The 25,270-nt window shown below is 58.4% G+C and overlaps 6 protein-coding genes across 6 annotated transcripts; 5 read left to right on the forward strand and 1 right to left on the reverse strand.

Moving 5' to 3' along the window:
* Window positions 1-827: 827 nt before the first annotated feature.
* PLICBS_006256 (uncharacterized protein) lies at window positions 828-1,427 on the reverse strand (the record flags this gene model as incomplete). The annotated part of the gene is made up of 1 exon (XM_018320034.2): window positions 828-1,427. One exon carries the CDS (start codon window positions 1,425-1,427, stop codon window positions 828-830), a length of 600 nt encoding a protein of 199 aa, XP_018182508.1.
* Window positions 1,428-2,192: 765 nt separating this feature from the next.
* Window positions 2,193-11,393, forward strand: PLICBS_006257 (nonribosomal peptide synthase; the record flags this gene model as incomplete). Its single annotated transcript, XM_065600899.1, has 2 exons — window positions 2,193-2,627; window positions 2,679-11,393. 2 exons carry the CDS (start codon window positions 2,193-2,195, stop codon window positions 11,391-11,393), a joined length of 9,150 nt encoding a protein of 3,049 aa, XP_065456971.1.
* Window positions 11,394-11,948: 555 nt separating this feature from the next.
* PLICBS_006258 (nonribosomal peptide synthase) lies at window positions 11,949-15,752 on the forward strand (the record flags this gene model as incomplete). Its single annotated transcript, XM_065600900.1, has 1 exon — window positions 11,949-15,752. One exon carries the CDS (start codon window positions 11,949-11,951, stop codon window positions 15,750-15,752), a length of 3,804 nt encoding a protein of 1,267 aa, XP_065456972.1.
* Window positions 15,753-18,236: 2,484 nt separating this feature from the next.
* Window positions 18,237-19,581, forward strand: PLICBS_006259 (palmitoyltransferase pfa5; the record flags this gene model as incomplete). Its single annotated transcript, XM_018320037.2, has 3 exons — window positions 18,237-18,354; window positions 18,428-18,862; window positions 18,920-19,581. 3 exons carry the CDS (start codon window positions 18,237-18,239, stop codon window positions 19,579-19,581), a joined length of 1,215 nt encoding a protein of 404 aa, XP_018182511.1.
* Window positions 19,582-20,676: 1,095 nt separating this feature from the next.
* Window positions 20,677-21,201, forward strand: PLICBS_006260 (uncharacterized protein; the record flags this gene model as incomplete). Its single annotated transcript, XM_018320038.1, has 1 exon — window positions 20,677-21,201. One exon carries the CDS (start codon window positions 20,677-20,679, stop codon window positions 21,199-21,201), a length of 525 nt encoding a protein of 174 aa, XP_018182512.1.
* Window positions 21,202-23,185: 1,984 nt separating this feature from the next.
* PLICBS_006261 (uncharacterized protein) lies at window positions 23,186-24,721 on the forward strand (the record flags this gene model as incomplete). Its single annotated transcript, XM_018320039.2, has 2 exons — window positions 23,186-23,914; window positions 23,969-24,721. 2 exons carry the CDS (start codon window positions 23,186-23,188, stop codon window positions 24,719-24,721), a joined length of 1,482 nt encoding a protein of 493 aa, XP_018182513.1.
* Window positions 24,722-25,270: the final 549 nt, after the last annotated feature.

Here is a 25,270-nt window from a genome sequence, read left to right on the forward strand (position 1 = left end):
CCTCCCCCAGCGGGGGGGTTCAAATCACCACCATGTTATTAGCCACGAAGCGGAGACCGGGCTTGGAGTGGCGGCGCACGCGTGGAAGAAAGGAAGTGCATCACTCACTGTGCGTGTGTATTATGTACTCGTACCGTACTGTTGTCGTGACAGAGGGCCAAGTCTTAAGCTACATACCTGACTTGTGCATGCATGACGTTGTGACGGGGGGTACCACGGTCCGAACCCGAGGCGAGGCGAGGGCATTGCCTTGCTGTGCAGTGTGCACCATGTGTACGTATATAGAATGTAGTTACTCCGTGTCCATGCTGGCCAAGCAGCTTTAACCATGCCGCTCAGAAGAGGGGGGGTTGCCAAGCAGATTGTGGCTGCATGGTGAGTCGCACAGCGAAGCTGTGCTCCCTGCCTATTCGATCTGTGCCTGCAGCGGGCTTTGGAGTTTGGACGATGTGTGGCTGTCGGCAGCAGCGTCGGGCACGGCATATGCACCATCATCAGAGGGGGAGGCAGGCCGGGTAAGGATGCTCATGCAGACGGGGGACTGGACACACCGCGCCGGGTACGACAGGTTGGCCGGAAATCGACCGCGGCCGCTCGCATAAGTCGACGTGGTCTTGTGTCTATTGTGTTGAGAGTTTGGTTCGTGAGCCTGCGTGGAGTCGTTTCTCTCCTCTCACATGCCTCTGCGTGAACACTCGCCGACATATTCTCTGCTGCTGCGCAACAGCGCTTCGCATGATGCCAGCCGGGAACCCACGGGCAGAAGGACAGTTTCGGGTCTATTTTCTTCGTCTACATATGTCGCTATACTCCAACCCCCAGCTTGCTTACACAGCCGCCATCTGGCCCTCGGCGGCCACGACCTTCAGGTCACCAACAGCCTTGCGCGCAGGCGCAGCAGCTGCAGCGGTGAAGCGGCCTGCTGCCTGCATCTTGTCGGCGACGAGAGCGCGCACATGTTCATTGAGCCACCAACGCGCCATGAGGAGCTGGGGCTCGACCACACTGGCGCCCGCGACCCGGCCGAGGCAGACGCCGTCGTCGGCGCCGCACTCGCATCGGAAGGGCTGGACCATGTCCCACTCGGTGCTCGGGTAGAAGAAGGTGAGGGCGTCGCCGGGTCGAAGCGGCCGGTCGTCGGAGACACGGACCTCGAGCCGCGCCATGTCGAAGACCAGGCTCGGCTGGCACGAGTGGTTGCAGTAGACGAGGTCGGAGTTGAGCTCGATGCGCGAATCACTACCCGTCGCCACCGACGTGTACGTCGTGTGCGCTACGGTTGTCGCCGTGGTGATGTGTGCGAAGAGCGCGCCGGGCGGCAGCAAGACGAGCGAGTAGGCTGCCGAGGTGTAGGGACGATTGCCCTTGACGACTTGAATCAAGCCCGGGTGGCTGGGCTGCTCCCAAAAAGGCGTAAACTCGGCCATGGCGGTAAGGGCTGGCTAGTATCTGTATTCTGATCCCGGAAAGGAAATGGAGTCACGAAAGTGAAGCTGTCTCAAGGTGGACATGAGCCTGCACGGCCACAACTTCAGAAGCACGAGGATAGATGGGAGGCATCTTATACGAACCGCGTCCGCCTCTATCCCAGCGGAGACGAGAGACATGGCGACGACGCAAGAGCAGTCAGACTGCTCGAGCGCACGAGGCACTGATCAATTCGTTGTGCAGCGCGGCTCTCCGCCGCCGCGTGCGTGCCGTATATGCATGAGGAAGCAACCTTTCAAGGCTGTTGGCGGCGAGAGGATGTCGTGTCGGGGGCTGGACTCCGCAGCATGCAGCAGACGGCCGGCCGACTACAGCTTTGTGCCCGTCGACGTGGACGGGAGAAGCTTGCGGCGTCGTACGTGCAGCGGCATACGTGTTGGCGTCGGGGAGAGCGTGTACGACGTCGGAACACGACGAACAAACAGCGGGTCCATGCGCGAGAACTCAATCAAAGACTCAGCCGGCAGAAGGCATCTCTCAGGCGGGGTTGGGATATACTGTACCGGAGTCTGGCTGGTAAATTCATACGACTCAATGAGTCAATACCGCCGTGTAAGCACGACCAGGTGCCCGTTTCGCTGGCCATCTGAGATCTGCATCTACTTCGTATTCCAACCCTGCAGAGGCTCTGTTAGTCGTTCCCCTCTCTCGCTGTATGCTGCTTTCATCCTTACGATTGCCACCCTCACCGTTATCTGTTCATCATGTCAGGCATTTTTGCGCGTGAGGAGGGGAAGGGCAGCTCGGATGGTGTATGTCAGTTCCCTGCGTTCCATAGCGTCTCGCGCGCACCGACGAAACGCCAGTCAGAGGATGTAAAACTCGAGGGCCCAAATCAATTCCTCGCCATCTGCTTGGCGCGAGGCGTTCCCTGCGAGCAACTGCTTCGAGCGGCGTGGGCTCTGGTTCTGCGAGCGTACACGGGCTCGCACCGCCCCGGCTTCAGGTTCCTCAGCAATCGTGCCGGGCGTGAGAATGCCGAGACTGCTACCGAGTCTTGGTGTTGTGTCGATCTGTCGCGGGATCATAGCCCGGCTGCACTTATCAAGAATGCCCTTGCCAAGGAGAAGTCGAAACCGGGTCGACAAGACTCACGTATAGCTCTCACATGGAACTACGCCCGTGAAGTTCCTGACGAGGTGCGCAAAAGAGATGTTCGCTTGCTTCCGCACAGGTCTAACTGCCGACAGATTGATGTATACGTCCGGGCCCACGTCGATGGCCTTGGTGTGAAGCTCCGTCTTCATTACCGGATTCACATCCTATCTAGATGGCAAGCCATGCTCGTCGCAGATCTCCTCGCGCACAACGTGCTTCAGCTCACACAAGTCTCCCCTGGAGAGCTCGTCGATATGGTTTCCCCAAGCATGGTGCGGCAACTCATGGCTTGGAACGGGAGACAACCCACGCTTGTCAGCCGCTGCGTCCACGACCTCGTCCTGGACCAATGCCACAGTCAGGCGGAAGCCATGGCAGTCTGTGCTTGGGACGGCGACTTGACATATGCGGACCTGGAACGCGTATCCGCCATTGTCGCGGCAGATCTGTCGTCGCGTGGCGTCGGTCCCGAAACGTTTGTCGGCGTGTACTTTGAAAAATCGAAATGGGCGCTCGTTGCAATGCTGTCCGTCCTCCGAGCGGGTGCTGCGTTTGTGCTCCTTGAGCCGTCACTCCCACAGGATCGGCTGGGCAACATGTGTGCTCAGCTGGGAGCCGTAGCCACCATCTCGGCAGCAAATCTAGCCAAGCAAGCAGAGGCCTTCGGCCGACAGGTCATCGTGCTGGACCGAGGCAATGTCGAGCGGCTTCGATCGATACCGGCTGCGGCGTTACCCAAGGCGCTCGTCGCGCCACACGATGCCGCCTTCGCTGTTTTCACCTCGGGCTCGACGGGGGCTCCCAAAGGCATCGTGATAGAGCACTCGTCCTTCTGCTCCGGGCAGACCGAGGCCATAAAAGCCATTGGATTGAGCTCCGAGAGCAGAGTGCTTCAGTTCTCGTCTTACACGTTTGACGCCAGCGTTGCGGAACACCTGACGCCTCTGCTAGTCGGCGGCTGCGTGTGCATTCCCTCAGAGGCAGATCGCGCCAGTGACCTCGCCAACGCAGTGCAGCTGTTGCGCGCCAACACCCTCCTAGTCCCGGCAACGGTGGCGAGACTGCTGAGACCAAGCGATGTCCCATCAGTCACGACGCTTGTGCTTGGCGGCGAGTCGCTCACACCGTCCGATGTGAATACTTGGGCGGATCGTGTGCATGTCTTTAACGGATACGGACCTGCAGAGTGTTGTGTATACTCTTCGATTCACAGCGTCACTGATAGCCAGGATCCAAACATTATCGGCTCCGGCACTGGGGCTCTGTGCTGGGTGGTCGATCCGACCGATCACGGCAAGCTCGCACCGTTAGGTGCAGTCGGCGAGCTGCTTATCGAGGGCCCTATTGTGGCCAGGGGCTATGTCGGGCTCGAAGGCATGAATAGACGGTCCTTTGTTGACAGCCCGGGTTGGCGATCTGCCTTCATGTCGTCAGAGTTGCCCAAATACAGAAGTCGCATGTACCGCACGGGCGACCTGGTGCAGTACGTCGAGGGCGGGAACCTGCGTTATGTCGGGCGAAGAGACACGCAGGTCAAGATTCACGGCCAGAGGTTGGAACTGGGCGAAGTAGAGCACCACATGCGGCAGGTACTGCCCGCCGGCACTCTTGTCCTGGCCGACGTGGTCGTTCCTGCCGTCGGTAGCTCAGCCCAAGTGCTCGTTGGATTTACCTTCACCCCAGGGACGGCTCAGACAATATCAGATTCCAACCTCGGGGCGTCGAATATCTTCCACCCACCCGGTCCAGAGTCCAGAGAAGTTTCTCGGCGCGTCGTGGATCACCTCGCCGCCCGCCTCCCTAGGTTCATGGTGCCCTCCGCCGTGATACCACTGAGGCTCCTCCCAACCACTTCTACGAACAAGACCGACCGGCGATCACTTCGACAAGCGGCCTCAAAGATGGCCAGAACTGACCTCTTTGCATACGTCCAAGCGCCGCAGGACGACTCAGCACCGCCCACGCACATGGAGGCGGTACTCTGTCGACTGGTCGAAAGGGCGCTGCGTGTCCGAGACGCAAGGCCCGTCGACGACTTCTATGGCATCGGCGGCGATTCTTTAAGTGCCATTGAGCTCGCGCGACTAGCGAGAGAAGAGGGACTGGTTATTCCAGTCACCAAGGTCTTCAAGACGCCGCGCCTCACTGACCTCGCGGCCAGCATGTCCCTCAGCTTGGCCGAGACCGACGTGCCACCGTTTTCCTTGGTCTGTTCTCATAAAACAAGAGAAGAGCTTTTAGAGATGGCCGCAAAGGCATGCAGGGTATCGGCTGAACAGATTGAGGACATCTACCCCTGCACGCCGCTGCAAGAAGGTCTCATGGCGCAGTCCCTCACGGGTGCCGAGGCCAAGTACATTGCTCGATACGTCCATCGACTACCAAGATCAATAGAGGAGGGAAGACTGCAAAGTGCATGGAGCGCCACAGTAGAGGCGAACCCGATCCTGCGTACACGGATCATACACGAACTGAATACATCCCTGCAGGTTGTTGTGACGACTGGCATCGAATGGGAACAGTCCCATAGTATGGACGCATCGCTAGACATTTCCATGAAGAAAATGGAAGCTGGGCGACCACTCTTACGTCTGATTCTAGTAAAGGAAAGGGAGAACAAGTATTTCATCTTCTCTATCCATCACGCCTTGTACGACGGATGGTCGCTGCCTCGCATCCTGGAGCAGGTTGAGGCGGCATACCATGGTGGTGTCCCGGGACTGAAGCCCTTCAAATATTTTGTCAGACACACTCTGGAGAAAGATGACACAGCATGGGGCGAGCATTGGAGGAGGCAGCTTGATGATTACGCTGGCCACATGTTTCCGGCTCCCAGGCAAGGTTACACGCCCGGCCTTCTCAAAGTCGCAACCCGCTCGCTCGCTCTGAATCCGGCAAACGAAATACGCGCCACTCCAGCCACTATCATTCAGCTCGCATGGGCAGTCGTCATCGCACAGTACGCTGGCACGGACGACGTTGTGTTCGGAACCACCTTTGCTGGGCGCAACGCGCCCGTCCCGGGGATAGAAGAGATGCTCGGACCAATCTTGACCACGATACCGCTGCGGTGCAGACATGACCGCTCGATTACTGTTCGCGTGGCCCTAGAACAGCTGGTTTCACAGAACGCAGACACGATGCTGTTTGAACATGTCGGCCTCCAGCGCATCGCTGCCTTGGGGGCATCCGCCGCCGCCGCCTGCCAATTTCAGAACCATGTCATCATTCAGCCACATCATCGCGAGCCACGGTCGATACTGTTCTGCAACAAGGTCGAAAGATATTCAACGGAAATTGCGGACCAGTACATGCTATCTCTCGAGGTCTTTCTAGGGGAACGTCCCAGCGACACGCTGGATATTACAGCCACGTACGACCCGGAGGTTATTACCCCGTGGCTGATGGAACGAATCATGAACCAATTCTGCCACTGCTTGCATGGCATCTCCAGCAACCCGGAAAACACGTTGGCGGAGCTGTTGACAGCGAATGAACAGGATGTCCAGCTACTCTTCGGTTGGAATCGACATCTCGTTGAGCCTTTTAACGGTTGCGTGCATGACATCGTGTTCAGGCACTGTGTCAGCTATCCGCATGACAGAGCAGTTGATGCCTGGGATGGCTCTCTCACGTACCGAGACCTCGGCGCGCGCGCGACGGGGCTTTGCGACTTACTTCAGGATAGGGGTATCAGACCTGGGCAGTATGTTATGGTCATCGTGGAAAGGTCGCTCTGGGCTGTTGTGGCCATGTTGGCCGTCATGAAAGCAGGCGCAGCGTTTATCATGATCGATCCGTCAACGCCGATGGTTCGGCTTCAGCAAATCCGGGACGACATCGACTCGAAAGTAGTCATCACGTCCACTTCGCACGCCGAGAAGGCAAAGGCCTTGCGCCTCCAGAGTGTGCTGGCCGAGCAGAGCGAAAGCAGACCCCTCGACACAAGTTCTCGGCCTGCTGCGGTGACGCCGTTCGATCCTGTTTACGCCGTCTTCACCTCCGGGTCGACCGGCCGACCCAAGGGAGTCATCATGCAGCACTGCGCGCTTGCTACTGCTGCGATGGTGAACAGTGGAACGTTTCTCATTGACCGAAACTCGAGAGTCCTCAGCTTTGCGTCCTTTACCTTTGACGCATCAATCGCTGAAATCCTGTACCCTCTTGTCCGCGGCGGATGTATCTGCATCCCGTCCGAAACGGAGAGCAGGACCGACGTGGAGAAGGCAATAAATGACTACAAAGTCACCTGGGCAACGCTGACGCCGTCGCTGGCACGAACCTTGCGACCCGGCAATCTGAACACACTGCACATTCTGGCCCTCGGTGGTGAAGCCATTGCCAAGAGTGACTGTGACATGTGGGAGGGCAAGGTGTGTTTGATGAACGGCTATGGACCTACCGAGTGCTGCATCGACGCCGTAATACAGCCACATGCAACGCTGGAAAGCGGTGTTTCCAACATTGGCTGGGGCGCCGGCGCGGCATGCTGGATCGTTGATCCCAAAGACAGCAGCATCCTCACACCGCCCGGTGCTGTGGGCGAGCTTCTCATTGAAGGCCCCATCCTGGCAAAGGGCTACGTGAATGATGCAGAAATGACCGAAGCGTCGTTCACCAGCTATTCGAACTGGCTCCGTCGCCTCAGGTGTGGCAGGCAGGGGCGAGTTTACAAAACCGGGGACCTTGTCCGCTACAGCCCTAGCGGCAACGGCTCGCTGCTGTTCTTGGGGCGAAAAGACAACCAAGTCAAGCTCCGGGGGCAGCGCATAGAACTAGGCGAGGTCGAGCAGCATGTGCGGGAGTCTTTGCCCACGGCACGACAGGTCGTGGCAGAGGTGGTGAGCCCTGGAGGCGAGAGTACTAACGTGAAGCTCGCCGTCTTTGTCCTCCTGAGCGACACTGAAGCTGAAGATACTGAACGAGTCTTGGGCGCGCTTGACGCCTCTGTCAAGAAAAGGTTTGGAGAAGTAGAGCGACAGCTTCGCTCTCGGCTGCTGAGCTACATGGTCCCATCTCTGTTCCTCCCACTGGCACGTGTCCCTTTGGCACCGACAGGAAAGGTCAACCGCCAACTTCTCCGAGAGACAGTTTCGGCACTTCCTAAGAGAGAGCTCCTGGCGTACAACTCGTCTGCGACAAATCGCCCGCCAGTGATGCCCAGCGAGGTCGCGGTTCAAGTGGCAGTATGTGAAGCACTCGGCCTACCAGCTGAAGCTGTTAGCATGGACAACAATTTTTTCCATTTAGGAGGCGATTCGATTGCCGCGATGAAGGTCGTCGGCCGCCTCAATGGAGCTTCATACTCGCTGTCCGTGGCAGACTTGTTCCGATGTCCTCGCCTGTCTGCTCTGGCATTGTTTCTCGGACACCCAGTGACGCAAACGCCAGACACAGTATCGCCCTTTGAGTTGACAGATTGCGAAGACCGCGATTGCCTGATCGCATTTGTGGCGCGTGCTTGCGGCGTTCGCCAGGACTCTGTGGAAGACATCTACTCCTGCACCTCAATGCAAGAAGGCCTACTTGCCTTGAGCATGAAACGGCAGGGCCACTTCGTGGCCAAGCTAGAGTTTAGCCTGCCTCGCGGTGTCTGTCTTAACCGGATGCTCCTGGCGTGGAGAGCAGTGTACGATGCGAACCCCATTCTTCGCACGCGCCTCGTCTTGGGACCTGCAGGCGACAGTACTCTGCAAGTTGTCATTGCAGAGGAGCTGCAGTGGTCATCCAACGACGGACCACTTGATGTTGCGCTCGGCAAGCCACTCCAGAGGATTAAGCTAGTGAAACGCGGCGAAGAGGATAGCTTGCAACTTTGGCTTCACCACGCACTCTACGACGGCACGTCGCTGTCGCTCATCCTTGGCCAAGCTGAAGCGGCCTACAACGGGGACACGCTCAGGCTCCGTCCTTTCAACACGTTTGTGGCCTATGTGAAGAACATCCCGACAATTGCTAGCAGAGAGTTCTGGAAGCAAGAGCTCCGAGATTTGGACGTTACAATGTTCCCGGCACAACGAGGGACGACAATGCCTCGCGGCCAGCGACGATCCGTCAGCCACGACATACAGATCCGGGATGTAGATGGTATGGATGCCACGCTTTCGGCCAGCCTTCAGCTCGCATGCTCGATTGTTCTCGGTCACTACACTGCTTCGGACGATGTCGTGTACGGCCTCACGCTGTCCGGGAGGAACGCACCTATGATGGGCATTGACCAATGCGTTGGGCCTACCATCACGACAGTGCCATTCCGCGTCAGATTGTCGGAGGCTGTAACGGTGGAGCAGGCAGCCATGGCCATACAGAGACACATATTCGACATGACGCCTCATGAGCAGCTCGGGTTACAGAGTATCCGTTCCATAAGCGCTGACACGGCGGCGGCGTGCGACTTCCACACCCAGCTGGTCATCCAACCCGCGGACCGAGGAGAGCAGGGGTATCTCTTTAAGGAAGCCCCCACAACAGACGATGTGTATTCTCACTTTGCCAACACGCCGCTCCTGATAATATTGTCAATCTCGCCAGACAACCGCTCTGTGCACCTGACCGCAAATTTCGACGAGTCGTACCTGGAGAAGGTCGAAGTGCTCAATTTGGCCCATCAGCTCGACCACGTCGTGCAGCAGGTGATGCGAAGCCCGAGCACGGCAACAAAAGACATTGAAGTTATCAGCCCCCAGGACATGAAACGCATTATGCAATCGAATACGTTGGACTTGATCAGTGCGGATCGATTGCTGCACGACTTGGTGTTGGAACAATGCCGACTGCACCCCAACAAGGAGGCGATTTCCTCATGGGATGGCTCCCTGACTTATACACAGCTGTGTAAAGCCTTTGGTCGACTCTCGCAACATCTGGCTTCTCACGGAGCTGGCGCTGGGAGTATTACAGCGATTTGCATGGAAAAGTCGCGATGGACAGTCGTGGCGACACTCGCCGTACTCAAGTCTGGGTCCGCTTGTGTACCCCTAGATCCGTCTCATCCGCCTGGTAGATTTGAGGAAGTGCTCAAGCAGACGCAAGCCAGTGTCGTTATCGCATCGCAGGCAACACGAAGCATGATCGAAGCATTGAATAGGAACGCCCATCTCGTCACCGTGTCGCCTGCGCTGCTGGATACGCTGCCACCCAGCCCGCCATTGACTCCGCGACAGGTCGCAGTGACGGATGCCGCTTTCATACTGTTCACATCCGGGAGTACAGGAAAGCCCAAGGGAATAGTGCTGGAACATGGAAGCATTGCCACAGCTCTTCGGGAGCTCGACCGCCCGCTCAATCTGAGCGCACACAACAGGACGCTGCACTTTGCGTCGTACGCTTTCGATATCTCGCTTCTGGAGGTGTTCGCCTGCCTGACGTTTGGGGGGTGTTTGTGCATCCCCTCTGACGAGGAACGGCTGTCGGATCTCAACGGATTTATCGAGAGAAAGCGAGTCAACTGGGCGTTCATGATCCCGTCTATGTCCCACGTCCTCGAGCCGACTCTCGTTCCGTCCCTCAACACGCTGGTTTTTGGGGGCGAGAACCTTCGATCTGCTGATGTAGAGCGCTGGGCGAGCAGTGATTGCCGCCTCATAAACGGCTACGGCCCTGCGGAATGCACGCCACTTTGTGTAACCTGCCGCGTCGACCCACGAAACTATGCTTCTGGAATGTTGGGCTCCTTTGCAACCGGTGTCGGCTGGATCGTCAGCCCCTCTGACCCGTCACGGCTCTGCGCCTGGGGCGCGGTCGGAGAACTGCTCATTGAAGGTCCGATTGTGGCCAGGGGCTACTTTAACGATGCTGAGAGAACGGCGTCAAGCTTCGTCCCTAGCCCGCCATGGCTGTCTCGCCTTCGCGGCGGTAAAATTGGGCGGTTGCATCGAACCGGCGACCTCGTCCAATATATGGTGGATGGACGCATACGATATGTCGGCCGGAAGGACAGACAAGTCAAGCTCCATGGTCAGAGAATCGAGTTGGGGGAAGTCGAGGCCAACCTGAAGCAATTCTTCTGCGACAGCGCGAGAATTGTCGTCGAGCTGGTTCACTCACCCGATTCCCGGGCTAGACTTGTCGCCTTTATCAGCCTTAGGGAGACGGGTGCCGCCATTTCAGGAACCGACGACAAGCCACTTTTTGCCGCTACGGACGACGCGTTTAGAGACATTTGCCAGGAAGCGAAGAGCAGACTTCCCGGGATTCTTCCTCGATACATGGTCCCCTCATTGTTTGTGCAGCTCAACTATGTTCCGCTGACTGCCAGCGGAAAAGTTCACCGTCGTATGATATCGCAGCTTGCCATGTCCTTGCCGAGTGATGGCGTCGGTGGCAGATTGAGATCTAACGCGGCCGTGACAGTCAAGCCCGTCAACGACAAAGAACGCGTCGTATCTGAGCTGTGGGCTGGTCTGTTAAATCTCCAGGTCAGCGATGTCAGCACCACGGACGACTTCTTTGCAATGGGCGGGGACTCGATAGTGGCTATGAGGCTGGCTTCCGCTGCGCGTGAGAAAGGATATTTGTTGTCTGTGGCGGACGTTTTCAGTCATCCAAGGCTCTCCGACATGGCGGCGGTTGCGAAGTCTGGGGTCCCTGCCCAAGACAGTTTTTCGCCTTTTGAACTCGTTCTTCGAGAAAAACGGGCCTCTCTGCTGGAAGTGGCGGCCAGGGCCTGCCAGGTCAACAACTGTCAAGTCGAGGACGTCTATCCGTGCACGCCATTACAAGAGGCCATGATCTACCAGTCTCTGCGCAACGCCGGCGCGTTTCAAGCCCAATTTCGCTACCGGCTGCCTGATGACATCGACGTGTAAAGTTTGAAACGCGCCTGGACGGCTGTGGTGAAGGCCAATCCAATTCTGCGCACGAGGATCATCCAGCATTCAGCACTATACCAAGTCGTTCTCGATGACGACATCCCACTGAGGGTGATTCACGGCGGAAGCTTGAAGACACTCGCCTCAACGATGACGTGCAAGATGCTACAGCTAGGCCAACCAATGCTGCAGCTGTTTTTCTGGCATGGTGAAAATTTGCACGGCTCGGGAGAGCTTCTCCTGGACATCCATCATGCTTTGTACGATGGATGGTCTTTGGGGCTCATTCTCGACCAGCTCGAACGAGCTTACTCGGGTGCAGCACTCGCACTCCAACCATTTAACAAGTTTATTGGATATGTATCCAAGGCAGACAATGAGGCTGGGAGAAAGTACTGGCTTGGCCAGCTGGCGGACGTCTTTGACGCCCCTTTCCCGTCGCTCCCATCAAACGACTACAGCCCAGTCGTTGACTCATGTACGGATATCGGGTTACAAATGCATCCTACCAGGGGCCATACATCAGCGACAGCATTGACGCTGGCTTGGGCGATGGTGCTTTCGCAATACAGTGAGTCGAGCGAGACGGTATTTGGCCTCGTCACTTCCGGCCGCAACGCCAGCATTGACGGCATTGAGCACATCTCCGGCCCTACTATTACGACCGTCCCATTCTGCTTCCGCCCTAGACGAAGCCAGACGGTCGCCGATGAACTAATCCGAGTGAGAGAGCAGCTGGCACACATGACGCCCCATGAACAGTTCGGTCTTCACAACATCCGCAAGCTGGGAGGGAACGCCGACAATGCCTGCCGATTTCAGACCTTGCTGCTCATCCACCATTCCACCGTAACCCGCTCGGGGCGCCTCCTGGTGCCACTCGAGGACGAGGTCAACGCTGCGGACTTTAGCACATATGCGCTAGAAGTTACGTGCCGAGTGTCTGATGAGGAAGCAGCCGTCACGTTCCACTTTGACAGTAAAGTTCTGGTGGTCGACCAGGTGCGGCGACTTGCTGCCCAGCTTGCCCACGTTACGCAGCAAATACAAGAAAATTTGACGGAAAATATGGCGGATCTCAATCTTCTTGCCCCAGCATCACGGGAAGAGATCGAGGTCTGGAACTCGGGCCCTGCCGAAGCCGTCAACCGTTGCGTGCACCATGTGATTGAAGCACAGTGTCTTCACACCCCCGACGAACAGGCAGTGTGTGCTTGGGATGGTGACCTCAGCTACGGCGAACTGAACGACTTGTCGTCAGGCTTAGCGTCGCATCTTCAGGCTCTGGGCATTGGTCCCGAGGTCTTTGTGCCGATCCTGAGCGAAAAGTCTAAGTGGGTTGCCGTGGGCATCCTAGCTGTGATAAAGGCTGGTGGCGCTGTAGCTCTGCTCGATCCAGCTTTGCCGTTGCAGCGCCTGCGAACTATATGCAATGCGCTTGGCGCACAGGTGGTCGTCAGCTCCGACGCGTGCAAAGATATTGCAAGCCAGTTGGCATCGACTCTTGCTGTGTTAGGGAGCGACTGTTGCGAGACTGCCTCTACCGTCAATCTTTCACAAGAGGTCGGCCCTCTCAATGCGCTCTACGCCATCTTCACGTCAGGCTCAACTGGCGAGCCGAAAGGCATCATAACTGAGCATGCGGCGTTCTATACGAGTGGCTTGACACAACGGGCGCATCTCTACCTCGACGGCGACACGAGGACGCTCCAGTTTGCATCCCACATGTTCGATGTGAGCATCGCAGACTACCTCTGGACGTTTCTGGCTGGAGGCTGCGTCTGCGTACCGTCGTCAGAGAGCCTTCGTGATAACCTGGCCGGTGTCATCAACCATTTCGGCGTCAACAGGGTCGACCTCACCCCCTCGATTGCACGCACACTACGTCCACAAGACGTACCGAGTATCAAAACGGTCTTGCTGGGTGGCGAGTCCATGAATCAGCAGGACATTGAGACCTGGGCAGGAAAAGTTCGGCTCGTCAACGGCTACGGGCCGTCCGAATGTTCCGTGTGTTGCGCCTTGGCAGACGTTACGCCCGACTCTGAGCCGGCCAATATTGGGCGTACATATGGTGCCACATCCTGGATAGTCGATAAAGACAACCACGAAGTTTTACTACCTGTGGGGGCGGTAGGAGAGCTCCTTATTGAGGGGCCAACACTGGCGCGTGGGTATTCCAACGACGCAGCAAGAACGGCGGAGGCTTTCATCGAGGCTCCTCGGTGGCTTGCGGGGATTCGCCCACGGTCTCGTGTCTACAAGACAGGGGACTTGGTGCGGTACAACTCTGACGGCACTCTCAAGTACGTCGGGCGAAAAGACACGCAGGTCAAGATCAGGGGGCAGCGCGTGGAACTCGAAGAGATTGAGCACCAAATTCTTCGCGCAGATTCTTCCGTCGGCAACGCCATTGTTGAGGTCGTCAAGCCGGTGTACCGCGGAGCTGGTGAGATATTGGTGGCGTTCATACGTCAAGAACGCGTCAGTGATGAGACGACAAACGAGTGCCCCTTGCTCCCTTCGAGTGGCCGATATAGAGAGAGTGCACAGCATCTGGCCGTGGAACTGAAGCAACATTTGCCAGCATATATGATTCCAAACGTTTTCATTTCCCTGGGACACGTGCCCCTGACCATCGCAGGCAAAACAGATCGTCGTCTCCTGCGACAGTTGGCTGCGAACATGACCTGGCAGCAGCTACGGCAATATCAACCGGGCAAAGCCCTGCGGAGAGCACCCTCGACTGCAGAAGAAAAGAAGTTGCAGGAGGTCGTTGCGGATGTGCTGGTCCTGAATCTCGCGGACGTCGGCATGGACGACGACTTCTTCCGACTGGGCGGAGACTCCATAGATGCGATCCGGCTCGCCCAGGACGCACGGAAAAGGGGGTTCACGTTCCGTGTGACAGACATATTTCGCACGCCACGAATCTCGGATCTGGCACTATTTAAGCCCGACAGTGATGGAGGCGGCGTGGAGTGCACCGCCCCGGAAACCGCCGGATCCATGTCGTCCAAGACTGTGGGCCTGGCCAGCAAGAGTGAACTTGTTCCATTGCTGAAAGGGCACCAGTCAGGTCGCTTCGCGGAGGCGAACATTGTGGAAGTTCTCCCTGTGACGCAAGCCGCGGAGAGATACTTGTTCCAAGCCCCTGAGTACTGGATCGTCAACTTTACAGGCGCGGTTGACCAGGACAAACTTCGTGCTGCGTGCTCGGCACTCGTGAGCAGACACGGTATCCTCAGAACCATCTTCGTTGAACATGGAGGCAAGTATCATCAGGTCGTCGTGGATGGGATCGAGGTCCTGGTGACACGGTTCTCTACTCTTCTGCCCATGGCCAGCTTTGTGGACGGGCAGCGTCAGCGAGACACCATCGTCATCCCGACACTTGGTATCCCAGTCACACAATTCTGGTTTGTTGAGGGCAAAGAAGGCGACAAAGCCTTGGTCGTACGACTAAGTCATGCTCAGTTCGACGGATACTCGTTGCACATCTTGTGGCGCGATCTGAAGCTGTTATACGAAGGCGCTGCCTTGCCGCCCGCGTCGTCATACTCGACGCACTTGAAACTCTGGGATGAAGCATCCACTGAAGAGGCCTTTAGTTTCTGGAGAGAAACATTTCAGGGCTCGAGCATTTCACGGATTGGCAATGCCTCCTTTGGCGACGCCAGCTGTTCAAATTCTGGTTTTGTTACCGCAAGCCGCGTCGTGGATGTGTTCAACAACGCGCCGAGCAGCATAACGACAGCTACGGTCGTCAAAGTTGCGTGGTCTATCGTCCTGGCGAGCATAAGTGGAAGACATGACGTGGTGTTTGCGCAGACATCCAGCGGACGCAGTCACGGCTCGTCAACTGCAAAGGATGTGGTGGGCATGTGCCTCAACTTTATCCCCGTGCGCGTGACGCTCGACCCAGCAGCCACCGTGGCAGATCTACTTGCCTTCGTGCAAGAGCAACATAGAAGGAGCCTTGACCACGAGCTGCTTGATTTCAGAGACGTGGTGCGCAACGCGACGGCGTGGCCCGAGGGAATCTGCTGTCAGAGCAATCTGGTGCATCAAAACATCGAGCCGGATCTGCCGTTTGCTTTCGGGGAGGCGGAGGCGCTCGTCACTTGCTCGTACGACTGGCCACGTCCTCCAGACGAGATTCTGGTTGAGTCTCGCCCGTTGCAAGACGGGCAGATGCAAGTGACTCTCGATACGCGTAGTGACATACTGACGCAGAAGAACGCGGAGGTCGTCTTGGAAAATCTTTGTAAAGTGATAACGTCGATTTTGGGTGATACTGGATCAGAGAGGGTTGGGACATTCCTCGCTGCCGTGGACGTTTCATCGTCACGTTAGTCACAGGAGAAGGGATGAAGGGATCTTGACGTCAAGTTGTATTCAAGGAAAAGGACATGAGACCGACAGACATAAGAGATAGAAAGAGAAGTGTTTCCTGCTGACGGGCGACCTGCACCAGTCAAGCATCCCCTTTGTCCTGGGACCGACCTCTAACCTCCGCTTTTCTGCGCCAACACCCTGATATCCGGCCGCCTTCAAGGCCGGACAGTTGTAGCAAGACATGCAAGAAGCGGAGTGAACGTCCATATCAAAAGGCACGTCGCGTAGGTACCACCACCAGGCGCTACCGTCGACGCACCCTTTCCTCCCGTCGACAGAGACAAGCCCTGTTCCATGTTCGCAAGACTCAACCACGACTCAAGTTGTCGTGGCCTATTGCCTTCCAAGTTAGTTCAGCCCCGACCATGAGGTGTGAAGACAGCAGTCAGTGCCTACTTACAAAAGAGCAAAGGGTAGGAGAGAGAGACAGAGAGAGAGAGGGTCGTCGGCCGACTAGGCCGTCTCGGAGGCGACGCTGCAAGAGGTGCAGCGGAAGTGGCCGCACAGAACACATCCGGGCGTCGTCGAGACCCAGAAGGGCCCCCCGCCGCAGATGTGGCACGTCCAGAAGTAGTAGACCTGGCGGACCTCCTCCTCGGCGAGCAAGATGACGGAGTTGTTGTCACGGGAAGCCATTGCGAAAAGTTGCGAAGAGTTGCGTGGTGGTGTTATGCGATGGGATCAAGTGCGATGGGCTATCTGAGCAGCCGCTTGAGTTGACAACTGAGTTGAGAGAAGTGGATTGTTTCTAGCTTTGAAGCTTGGGGCCTGAGAGCTTGTTGGCTTCTTGGAGAGTGTCGAGACTGTTCTAAACGACGTGCTCTACAAGTTCCTTATATGCTCGAGCTTCACGAGTTGCCTCCGCTTGTCGGTAGGGTTGCGGTTGCGCCTGGCTCTAAGCCTACAACAAGCACACCGACGAGGCGACCGAGGAGCGTGACCGAGAACTGGCCGCTTCATCGCCGCCAGACAAGGAGACAACAAAGCGAAAGAAGAAAGCATTGTCCGACGACCATAGGCCAATCGACCACGAGGCGTGCGCACCGCTCGGTGTTATCAGAGCGCAACGAAGACGAAACGCAACTCCTCTGACTCAAAGCCTCACGATGCCCGTCACATGGCAGGGCCTTATCAGTAACTCAACCACAATGCGATACTGCAACGGCCCACGTTCTCGCCCCATCTGCCGTTACGGGCCTCGTCGCGTGATGACCGACGTCAGGACGAGCGGTCTCTTTGCCAGGCGGCAGAGTGACGATGGGCAGGGCAGCGCGGCCCTCGGCAACGTTTGCTCCGCCACATTTTGCTTGTCCAGAACAAGCCTCAAACTCGAGAGCGACACCGGCCGCGTTTTCTCTTCCCTCGGTGGCCGCCCCGAGAGCAGGGCGACGCCTGATGGGGAGGCAGGACGCGGTTGCAGTTTGTTGGCACGTGCTCGAGGTGCTGGGCAGCAAGGGTCCTCCGAAATTCGCTCCTTCAGCCTCATGTCGGACCCCTCCGAGGGGGACCAGGGCAATTGACGTCAGATGGGATAACGTGACGCGTAGGGCACGATTACCGGCGTCGCGGTTTGACGTCGCGGCTGCGCTGCGCAGCGATCCGGGGCGACGAGGTGCCAGGGGCTGTGCAGACGCCTTGTGTTAGTGGTGCCGCCGCCGGCGGGCGAACAACACCGAGCGCTGGCGCTATCCGCACAGTCGCATTGCGGGGGGCAGATGTTGCAGAATGAGGGGCGCTTTCGGTGCGGCGAGCAGCCCTGTTAGCGCAACTGGACGAGATGGTTCGCCAAAAGGCAGCGCCCTTCAATGGGCTTCGGTCATGTGAGCCCGAATGCTTGCAGCGGTTAGGATGCCGAAAGAAGAAGGCTTCTGGAAAGTGCAAAGTTTCAGCGTCTGTTATGTGCGGCAACAATACCGTATCAAGCCCTGTGCTCGAGGAGACGAGGTGCTGATAACACAAGGTGCTGTGGCTGTGACGTGGTTTGAGCACACCGGGAATTGAAGCCAGCCGGCAAGACTTGCCCGCTAAGCGCAGGGGGGCTGTGTGTGAGAGGAGAGGGTGCTGCCCGTTGTTGTCTCGTCCATCAGCTGTCTAGGGGTGACGAGGTCGTACCGAGCGATGTTGCCGCCAGACGCTGGGCAGCAGCTCGGCTGCGATTGGCCGCGGGAACTGAAGCGGTCGGTGGTGGTAACGTTGATGCCTATGGCGATGCGGCTTTGCTGAGGCACCGAGGCAGAAGTCGGTGTTGAGGCTGCGGAGTGCGGACGGGGGTGGACCGAAAACAGTGCCCAATTCCACAGTGCGGGACGGCGGCGCACCGTCCACCCGCCAGGTTCCTTGTGCAACGTCCGACCGCCTCAATCTCCACTTACATCATCACTCCTTCCACACCCGGCTTCCATCCCAACTCTCCCTCTCCCGCGCGGCGCCCACGATGCTGCCATGGCGCGCACCGCCGTCAGCAATCGTGCCGCCACCCGGTGGACGGTGCGCATCATACCCTTCTTCATAGTCGCCGCGTTCGTCCTCGGCACATACGCGGTCGTGGGACGCCTCTGCGGTAAGTCGAAAGAGTTACGCGTCCCCCTTCGGCTGCAACCCGTCGCTGACCACCGGCCGTTTGCGACCACCAGTGCAATATCTCTACCGGCAAAAGGGCAAGTCTGGGCTCGTCGCCGCCCTTCTTGTTCTCTACTTCCTCTTCTTCATCTTGTCCGTCGCCACGTATCTGCGCACCTTTCTCACCGTCCAGCTCAACCCGGGCCTGGTCCCGTTACTGCACGAACGCGACTCCGCCGACGAGAAGCGACGCGCTTCGACATCCCGGCGCGGGAGGGACCCCGAGGCGAACCCATGGGTGCCTCCCGATTCGAGCCCCGACAGCCCTGGCCTCGAGGCCTTCTACAGCAAGGACGTCTTCGTCTGCGAGGCGGACGGCCGGCCGAAATGGTGCTCCGACTGCAGACAATGGAAGCCGGACCGCGCGCATCACTCTAGTGAACTGGGCCGCTGCGTCCGGAAGATGGATCACCTGTGCCCCTGGGTCGGCGGCATGGTGTCCGAGACTTGTATGTTGGAGCCCTGTCCCGTTGCTGTTGTGTGACAATGCTAATTTTTCTCGGCAGCCTTCAACTTTTTCGCCCAATTCACCATGTATACCACTTGTTTCTGCTCCGTGTGTGTCGCAGTAGGAGCATATTGCCTGAAACTCCAGAACGGCGACGGTCGCTCCACGGACGGCTGGGTCATCGCCGTCATCGTGCTGTCGGCATTGTTCGGCTTCTTCACCTTCGCCATGGCGCTGACATCGCTCCGCTTCATCTTCACAAACATCACCAACATCGACATTCTTAGGAAGAGGCAGCAGTTCTATCTCGCGGTCCGCGTGCCTCGCCATAGCCTCAAGCCGAACAACTTCCCCACAATCGTGTATCCGCTCCAGCCATGGCCGCCGGAGCCGCCGCCGCCGGCCAACGCCCTGCCCGATCACAGCCTTGCAGCGAGGGACGACCAAGCCAAGCGCGTGTTTGCCATCCTGCGTACGGAGCCGAGTCAGAACCCATGGGACCTCGGTTACTGGAGAAACTGGAAGTCAGTCATGGGCAACTCGCCGATCGAGTGGCTGCTCCCTATCAAGCACTCGCCCTGCTGCAACCACGAGAGCATGGCGAGCGACTATCCCTTTGGCCCGCTGCTCGACGACTTACGGGAGAAGCACGGTGTTCCGGAGTTGCGCGAGGATAGTCCTGGTCGGGTGGAGATGCAGCAGACTGACCCACGCGCGTAAATTTGTGCGACATAATTGGATTCCGGCGTTTTTGGGTTGGCTTTGTGCAAGACAGGAGGAGGGTGAATCGATGAATCGGCTATAGACTAGGCATCATAGACGGACGGGCCCAGCGTTTACGTCTTTTTTGTAGTGTTAATATACCACGACACAATGACCACGGCGACGCCTGCTGGATCAAATGGTTGGCTTGAGGCTTCGAACGAGTTGTCCTTGGTGATGCTATGACAGTCGAAGAACATGATGTCGGTGCGGGGGCACGGGTGAAAGGCTGGGAATGCATCTGTGTGTTATTGACTCGCCCCTGGAACCGTTGTGGCCAGTCTCCAGCCCAGGTGCCAGGACCTTGCTAGCAGTCCGCTCGCCACTCATCCCAGCAGACAAAAGGACAGCGAAGACTATGGCATGAACGCCTAGATCTCTGGGGGAGGACTGAGCTGAACGTGGTCTCGGCAATAAGCGACCGGTATCGCCCCAACGCCCAGATCAGTCGAGCGGCTCAGCATGGTCGGACGGAGAACACTTGACAACCTCTTGCAACGCATACTCGTAGACGTATTCCCCCACCCGTGCTTTTAGGGCTCCCGGTTCAGTATCGTCGGACGGAGGAGAGAGACTCGCCGAGCGCTTTGCGTCACCAATTTCCGAAGCCCTTACCAGCGATGGCAGATCAGATCCCGATCGCGCTCTACTCGCACAGCAGTGATTCAGAAGCGGTGGATCTACGACACCGGCAGTTTCCTCCCCATCGCGAGAGCGCGCGTGCGTGAATCATCCTCGCCTGCGATCCACACGTGCGCGAGAGTATAAGGCTGTCCCAGAGACGCGGAGGGCGCCCGGGAACTTGGGTTCCCCAAGAGAGAGAGATCGTCCCTCAGGGCACTGACCAGCGCTTGGCTATAATTATCGCCGCCCTCAGAGAGAGTCGAGACTCATCGGCACTTGAGATCAGCGCCAAGCTGTGCTTGCATATTTCCTGCCTCGCTCTCGCGTGGCAGAAGTGTTATCTCACAGTCGAAGCCACACCGCGAGAAGTGTCGCCGTTGGAGAGCTGTCCAACAACCACACACACTAACAAGATTTGACACCGTTGGTATGGCGGACCAACAGCGCGACGAAGGCCGCCACCCTGCCTCGCCTGCCCAGCAGTCGGCGACCGGAGATGGCGAGGGAGCGGTGCAGCAGCAGGTATCTGCGTCAAGTGCTCCACGACGCATGCCCCTCGAGGCCTATACCCCGGCTGGAGTGATAGCCGCCGGAGCCGACCTGATGCAGGAGCCAGAGACGCGGGCAGCGATGGAGCGTTACTGGGACGCCATGCTTACGCTCGAGAAGCAACTAGATTTTCTCCAGGAGCTGCACGAGGCGGCCGGCGGCGGCGATGACACGGACAACGACGAGGCCATCCAGGCAGCACGGGAGCCGGTCGTGGACATGGTGCGCGAGTACCAAGCGGCATTCGCCGCAGCGGATGCCCGGGGCGGATGGCTTCGGGCGTGGTATCCAATCCCGCAAAGCTTCAAGGACGCGCGAGCTCAACGGCAAGCGAGACGAAGCGAGGAGGCTAATCTGGGCCAAGAAGCCCGAGACAAGACATCGCCAGGCGAGGAGGCATCTTGACGCAGCGCACGCGCCGACGGGGGGGCCAGTTCGTTTTCAGCGCGGAAAGGGAGTCCCAGGAGGGCGGAACAAAGCAAAGGGGCGCAGGACAGACAAAGAAGATCAGCGGCAGTGTTGCCACTACCGAGTAGAACTGTAATGACGGTCAAATATAAAGGGCAATTGACAGAGTCAAGGTGAGCGGCGGTCGGACATGGCTCGGACTCGACGTGTCGAAGAAGTCGGCGATGTTGTGCAAGCACTGCAAGGGGTCCCACGTCGCGACTCGTGTGCCTGCATGCAGTTCCAAGGGCCTTCCATGCATGGCGGACATCGAGTGGCTGTCTCACGGCGTATCGACGCCAACCGGGACCAGGTTCCGGGACGCGCAGGGAGTGGACCGGGACACGTGCGAGCAGGAGAAGGATGGCGACGCCACAGGCCCCACGAGTCGCGGACAACGGGTGGGAGAGGCCGGCGGGGGTGAGGAGTCTGAGGGCCGGAGACGACGGCGATAGGACTCGGCCGTGTCTGCGTGGGCGCCCGCAGGCGCTGATCTCACGAAGGAGCTGTTGGTGCGTGGGATAAGCTGACGGGCTTCGGACGACTGACGGAGGAGAGTTCTCGCATCGTCCGTCGTCTAGACTCTCGATTGTTCGGAATGACCGCGGTAATTTATCATATGCTTGACCAAACAGGCGGGGCCGTTTCTTTGAGGCCGCGTCGCAGATGACGGGGTAAGAGACGGATTGCGGCGAGACAGGTCAATCAATATCGTACTGCACTGCAAAGACGTTGTTAGTTAAGTAGGTAGTAGTAGTATTGGGGCCCTGTGATGAAGTGGCACGAGCCACGCGGTGAGCCCGGTGCTGGGCCCCCAATGGGATGCATGAGGTGCTCTGCCGGCTGAGGCGAGAGCCCACCCAGCAGCCCTGCGGCCCGGGCGCTTACTCCTCGCACTCGCCTCGTTCTCCAGGGCTGTATTGGGGTGGTGTTGGGCCACTGACCGGAAGGGACGGACTCGGGGAAGCCTGCAGTTGGCGAGTTGATGATGGGGGATGTATCCGAGGTGGATGATGCGTGATGGATCAGTGGACGACGATGCGAAATGCATGGCGTCGGGCGGTGGTGGCCCCTGCGCTGCCCTGCCCTCGCACCTTCCCAGGATGCCGGGCTCTCACCTCACCTCGCGCTCACCTGTAAGGTAGGGCCCCTTCCCAGTTCTGCCCGCCCTAAAGGTACTCTGGAAACCTTGCGCCGGCCAACATTACAGGGGCTTCTTCCGGACCCGCCTGAGGCGCGAGCAACCCCCAGAAGTGAGCCAGAGGGCCTGTGCTCTGCAGCTGCAGCTGCAGCCGCCGCGCGGACACGCTGAGGCCCCCGCTCGCCCTCCCCAAACTGACCTGCCGAACCCACTCCAAGCCATCCGTTCGGCGGGCGTCAGGGGTTCAGCGCCAGGGGTCAGGGTCAGGGGCAGATCCCCCGGGGACCGCTAAGCCCAACGCGTCCGCTAGACGGCATGCTGGATACGGACCCCGACGACGACGATGGATGATGGCCTCGTTGCTCCTCCTGCCACGACGGGCAAGGGGAGGGCGACAGGGGTGGCCGCGCCCACGCCTCCCGGCAAGCCCTTGCCGCCGATCCCACGCGACGGAAATCCTCGTCGTGCCTCTTCTTCATAAGCTGACCATGGCCGGTCGTGCAGATTCGAGGCGCCACCCTTTCTCGTCTACTCGGCTTGTGGCTGCCACGCAACGCCTCCGCCGCCACCCCGAGCCTCCCTGGCCGTCTCCTCTGTCGGCCGTCGCGACGCCGCATGTAAGACGACCAAGAAGAGCAAGACTCGTCGTCGCTGTCGTCTCATCGTCGTGTGTCCTCGATAGCAGAGAGTTGAGCAACGCAGGGAACGCCAAGTGGTGGACATGCCCACGCGATACAACCAACAGAACCGCCGCTGTCTCTCTCGATCTCGCCCGAACCCGCGATAGCTTCTTCGCCAGCCATGAGCGGCACCTCGTGGGGGGCTCTCAAGCCCGACGGCCGCACGCTCACTCCGCTCCACTCGAGCCTCCGCCAAGGCCTCATCGCCATCACCGTCCTCGCCCTCATCTCCTTCGTCGCCTCGGCCACGCTCTTTCTCTATCTCTCGTACAAGCTCATCCTGTGGCGCTTCTTCATCCGCGATCATCCGGCCCGCGACGCCCAGCATCCTGCGCTTCGAAATGCCTCCCAGCCTACGGCCAACTTTACTCTTGGCATCGACGACATCTTCCCTGAGGGCCAGGCACCGTCGTCCGAGTCTGCAGATGGCCAGCCGCAGCAGAAGCAACCGCCAGAACCTGCGCCGCCTCCCCCTCGTCCCAAGACCCCGCCGCCGAACCAGTTCCTTGTCCTAATCTACAACCTCTTCCTCGCCGACATGCACCAGAGCCTGGCCTTTCTGCTCAACACGGCCTGGCTGCAGCAGGATGGCATCATCGTCGGTTCAACAACCTGCTGGTCGCAGGGTTTCTTCGTCTCTACCGGCGACTTGTCGTCGAGCATGTTCATCATGGCCATCGCCTTCCATACGTACATGTCTGTCGTCCAGAACCGCCGCCCTTCCCACAGGGTACTCTACGTTTCTGTTGGCTTGATTTGGCTCTTCGTGTACGCCATCTCCCTGCTGCCGGTGGGTATCACGCAAAACGGCCGCGAAGCTGGCGGGTTCTTTGTGAGGGCCGGCGCATGGGTAAGTGTCATCGCCCGCCGTTGATCTGTTGCGCCTTCAGCTGACCCAGCCAAGTGCTGGATGAACCAGGACTACGAGCACCTCCGTCTCGCCACCCACTACCTGTGGATTTTCGTCGCGCTAGGTATCACGTCGACGCTCTACCTCTCCATCTTCATCGCCCTTCGTCGCCAGCAGACGCAAGCGCGCAAGGCTGCGGGCCCAGATGCGCCGCCTTCTGAGCTGAGCCACAAGCCAGCCTTCCTCATCTACCCGGTCATCTACGTTACGTGCACGCTGCCGCTCGCCCTAGGTCGTATCGCTACCATGGCGGGACTGGACGTGCCCATCGGCTACTTCTGCTTCGCCGGCGCCATGATCGCCTTCAACGGGTCCTTTGACTGTCTGCTATTCGGAACGACACGTAACACCATCATCTTCGCGGCGCCATCCGATCTCGACACCGAGGACACGGGTATCAAGACCTTTGCTTTCCTGCAGACGCCGTCGCGCGAGTTTGGCAACATGGTCTGGATCCAGGGAGGCAACGGCCGCGCTCGCAGCATGGAGACCGAGACCGCCGGCGGGTGGTGGTCGTGGACGCGGCTCAGGAACAGCACGAGCGCGTGGCCCCGGCCGCCGCGGCACCGGAACGCCAGCCAGGAGTCACTGCGCGGCACGGCAATACAGATGGACATGGTGACAAGCGTGGTCGTCGAGGAGGAGGTGGAGAAGGAGACCCAGCGACGGAAATACCCAGAGGCGTCCATCAGCGAGATGACGTCCATGAAGAGCGGCGACAGGGACTACTCTGACGGCGAGAGGTAGTCAGGCCTCGCCTCGTCTGAACGCAACCACACATCAATACCAGCATACCATCATAGCGAGCATAGCATAGCGAATACCCGAGGAGTGTATACCAAGCGGGGGGGGGGGGGGGGCTTGTTGACAAGGGGGCGACGCCTCGGCGATTTTCAAAGGAGGCGGCTTGGAGTTTAGTAGACGTCTAAAGGTAGAAAAAATATCAAAGACTTTGCACCATCGGTCGATGAAAGTTTCTTGGCCACAAGTTGATTGAACTGCGTGTTTGTTGCTCATGATTTTCTCAGTCGCTCAGGTGTTGATGCTGCCTTTTTGTTCAGTCTCTGAAGCGTTCGAGGTGCCATGCGTTTTCATCTTGCGTGGACAGCACTCGACGCACTCCTCGACACTCGGCCAGTCACTCACTACGCGGCACAAGGAAATTTCTACCGCGTCTTTGAACGCGCCACCTCGTTGAAAAAATGACCCCGGGACCTTTCTAGCCGAGCCACCACTCGTGCAAACACACTCTTTCCCACACACACAACACCGCAGGAAAACTTCACTCCGTCCAAA

Source organism: Purpureocillium lilacinum, assembly GCF_023168085.1.
Source record: "Purpureocillium lilacinum CBS 284.36 DNA, scaffold_4, whole genome shotgun sequence".
Lineage (NCBI taxonomy): Eukaryota > Fungi > Ascomycota > Sordariomycetes > Hypocreales > Ophiocordycipitaceae > Purpureocillium > Purpureocillium lilacinum.